Genomic DNA, 3,447 nt, shown 5'->3' with positions numbered 1-3,447 from the left:
AGGATTTCATCATTTCTTCAGCAATTCTACGATACAAGCCAAAAGTCATCGGGTCCTTGCCAACCTTAATTGAGCCATCACCACTACTAATTGCACCTGCAATTCGATGCTGCAGTCCTTTAAAATGACAGCTCAGCTCACGTTCTAGCTGAGAGGTCATGGTGCAGTGGTAGTCGCGAAACAGATTGTAAAATGCTGAACGATGTCCTGCGTAGGTGGAGAACGAATGATACCCTCCGCTCTTGTTTTTCATGGACAATATCCAAGCTAGAAAATCAGCCGCTTTCACGTCATTAAAAAGAAGCGGCGGATTCTCCGGTGCGGAAGAGAGTGCGGTGAGAATTGAAGTTTTAGTTGCCTCCGCCCCGTTTTCAAACCGTAGAGCGTCTCGAAAAGGTCTTGGCACTAGCAACGGCTTGTGACGCAGCATCCAAGTCAGCATTCGGACGGTAGAATTGAGGTAGCTTGCACGGGACTTTGTTGCAATTGTGCTGGCCCTAGTCAGGGCCACTTCTTCATCAAGCTCTGCCAGGTTGCTTGCGTCGTTTGTAGCCATCGGTAGCACTAATAGGAGAGAGTCGGAGTGACCGTTCGACACCTCTTTATTTTGATCGCCGGATGGCTGTCCGGTAATTTCCATTATTTGGCTGCTAGCAACAAATAGCTGTATTTTTGTATGGTAATTATTCACTATCTCGGAAAATACCGGAGGATTGTCCGGTAGCTGATAGTCAGCGACATCCTAATCTCCGGTAAATTCCAGGTAATTACTTGGAATATGAGCGAATATTGCACAGTTTCTCAAAAACGTAGCAAATTCGTATTTTAGATTGGTGTATAGTTAGATTCAAGGTAGTTTTTGGGTTTGATCTGCACTTAACGAATATGGTGGTCTATCGAAACGAATGTTCCAATAATTACGCTGACTCGTACTAACTTCACAAATACTACTCCGTATCTTGTTTTTATAGGTGACAATATCACAACTGTGTATCGTCGTCGCTACAGTCTTCTTCGGCTCCCATAAAAATGGAGCATGAGAGACTAGTCCGCCGACGGTATGCCGTACGAAGCCTTGCCTGTCGATTGGCTTGATAGCGCTTCCGCTTTCTTGTTTGCTTCTCGAGTGTACTTGCTCCAATTTCGCGCAAACGAGTGTCGTACTTGGTGTTGTCATCTCCGTCATCGTTCCGAAGAGGTCTCAATCGAATATTGACGTTTGTAAGCGCGACACAAGCCCGAAAGTATAGGTCGTAAGAGGTCTCGTCAAACTTCCACTTGTCGGAACAAATTCCCCACAGAGACTTCAATCTACCGAAGAAATTCTCAACAATGACACGGTCATGCGCGAGCTCGTCGTTAAAGCTGGCGTCTTCGAGCGAGAGCGGCTGCAGACGCCCGCTTTTAATGGGGTGAATTGCTCGGTACTCACGCGCCATACCCTGGTAGCCCTTATCGACTAACACCGCCCATTCTTTCGGATACTTGTCTTGTAGTTTTCCTTCGTCTCGAACATTGGCATCACTAGAGTGTTTGTGAAGAGCTCGCGAATGAAATGCTGCGTTCCTGCGAAAAATCTCAGCGTCATGCGTGCTCCCACCGGTGTGCTCCGTGCAATTAATCGCGACACCGTTCGGCAGCACCGACACCTCCACTTTGTAGCCATACAAGTGATGTTTGCCACTGTAATAGCGTAAGATCTCGCTCATGTTACCGCTGGGTTTGTTAGCATGCTGAAAGGTAACGTCCGTAGCATATCGAGCATACGGGAAGTACTTAAACGCATGCCCTGATCGTACAATCTTCCCCAGTGTCCACTGGTCATTCGCTTTCTCTACGTACATTTCGTAGAGAATAGGAGACAGTATATCCATAAACTTGCGGATCATTTTCTGAAAGGTGGATGGCGGGATTCTAAAAACTCGAGCAACGGTGTCCCATTTTCCAAGATGTTTGAGTGAACTCAGCGTCATAAAGAAAACGTCGCGCGCAGCGTAGCGGCATTTTTTACCGCGGCCCACGTTCCATTTCCCCTGCAAATGAGGGTACACAGCTGCCCAAACATGATCGAACTCCTCTGGCGCAAAGTTGGTGAGCTTGAGCACCCCATCGGGCCCTTCAGCTTGTAAGCAGTAGTCAAAGACGGACGGCAAAGTTCCCAAGCCGGAGTTGTCCCCTTCGTCATTGTCGTCTCTGCGGCTGGGTACGATGATTTGAGCGACCTTTGCCTTGCGACGTTCCTCCCGCTGAAATAACTCGGCAGTGGAGGCACGAAAGTCGGCCTCGTTGAGTGTCTCAGCTGCGCGGTCTTGGCGGTCTTGGGAGCGTACCATAGTGGCCTAATATTGTAGATTCAAAAATTCGGAAATGACCGAGGAACTGCATTATACATCTTGCATTATCTCAGCAAACAGATAGGGCGAATAATGGCTACTATCTCTTCGCATGCAAATTATGAAAATATATAGCGATCAAATCATCAGATGTTTCCTATCCACATGTGTAAACTCCATTCCAGAATTGTACTACAGCGATCCAGAATTCTAGAATGGTACTGTTACACATACTCTGTATGTACGAATGAGCTCTAATAACTACGGTTCCGCTGCGGACCTATGCGAAAGCATCCCTCTAAATGTGGCAAACGCTTGGATACAACAAATAATGTTTGATTATTACGCGCTCACCTATACGCCAAATACTCCGTGTCGCCCAAATAACATACCCCTATGAATACTGTACCTGCTACTATGGTCTTTTATCGGCTATAATACCATGTTCCATATTGAAATCAAGTCATGGGTTTCTGATTAATAATAAACTCTCTGATTAATTTGCCCTATTGTGTAGATTGGACCAAACCACAAAGCGACAGGATCTTGTACTGAATGAAGATGATGAATTTGATCAATGTGACTCAATAGTTTTGGGCGGTTTGATTGGTACGAGCCTTGAAAGCAGCCGGTATGGTCTATACAAATATAAACCGAGCTCCGATCCCTTTGGAATACCTTCTTCTACAGACGTTGAGCCTTCCCAGATCTTCGCCGAGAAATTAACGTGTCGCCGAGTTAACGGGGGGGGGGGGGGGGTAGCTCCAACCATCATGGAGTCGTAGTGCCGTGGCCTGTCCGTTCTTGACCACTGAATGTGAATCCACCTTAACCGGTATGACCCACCCGACATGAACGACAAATTAGCTATTGTCGGATCCGACGAGCGTTCGGTAGTGAATCCTCCCCGAAGTCACCACCTGTCGTGTAGCCGAGCTCTCATAGCCTAACAACTTGAATTCTGCCACTCCAAGCGAATACCAGATAATCTCTACTTCTCCGTTCCACAATTTTATGGAGTGGAATTTGATAGAGGTCACGGATCTTCGAAGACGTAGGGCTTGTAGGAAGCGGAGGGAGGAGTCACCACTCGGAGAAGAAGACCGGAGCGAAG

The 3,447-nt window shown here is 47.1% G+C and overlaps 1 protein-coding gene across 1 annotated transcript; it reads right to left on the bottom strand.

Annotated features, from left to right (window-relative positions):
- Nucleotides 1–980: 980 nt before the first annotated feature.
- Nucleotides 981–2,333, bottom strand: PPTG_09744 (hypothetical protein; the record flags this gene model as incomplete). The annotated part of the gene is made up of 1 exon (XM_008905528.1): nt 981–2,333. The coding sequence occupies one exon, from the start codon at nt 2,331–2,333 to the stop codon at nt 981–983; it is 1,353 nt and encodes a 450-aa protein (XP_008903776.1).
- Nucleotides 2,334–3,447: the final 1,114 nt, after the last annotated feature.

The sequence above is a fragment of the Phytophthora parasitica genome (genome assembly GCF_000247585.1).
Source record: "Phytophthora parasitica INRA-310 unplaced genomic scaffold supercont2.21, whole genome shotgun sequence".
Classification (NCBI taxonomy): domain Eukaryota; phylum Oomycota; class Peronosporomycetes; order Peronosporales; family Peronosporaceae; genus Phytophthora; species Phytophthora nicotianae.
Note: the sequence above shows the minus strand (reverse complement) of the source record. Positions and strands in the feature narration are given on the sequence as shown.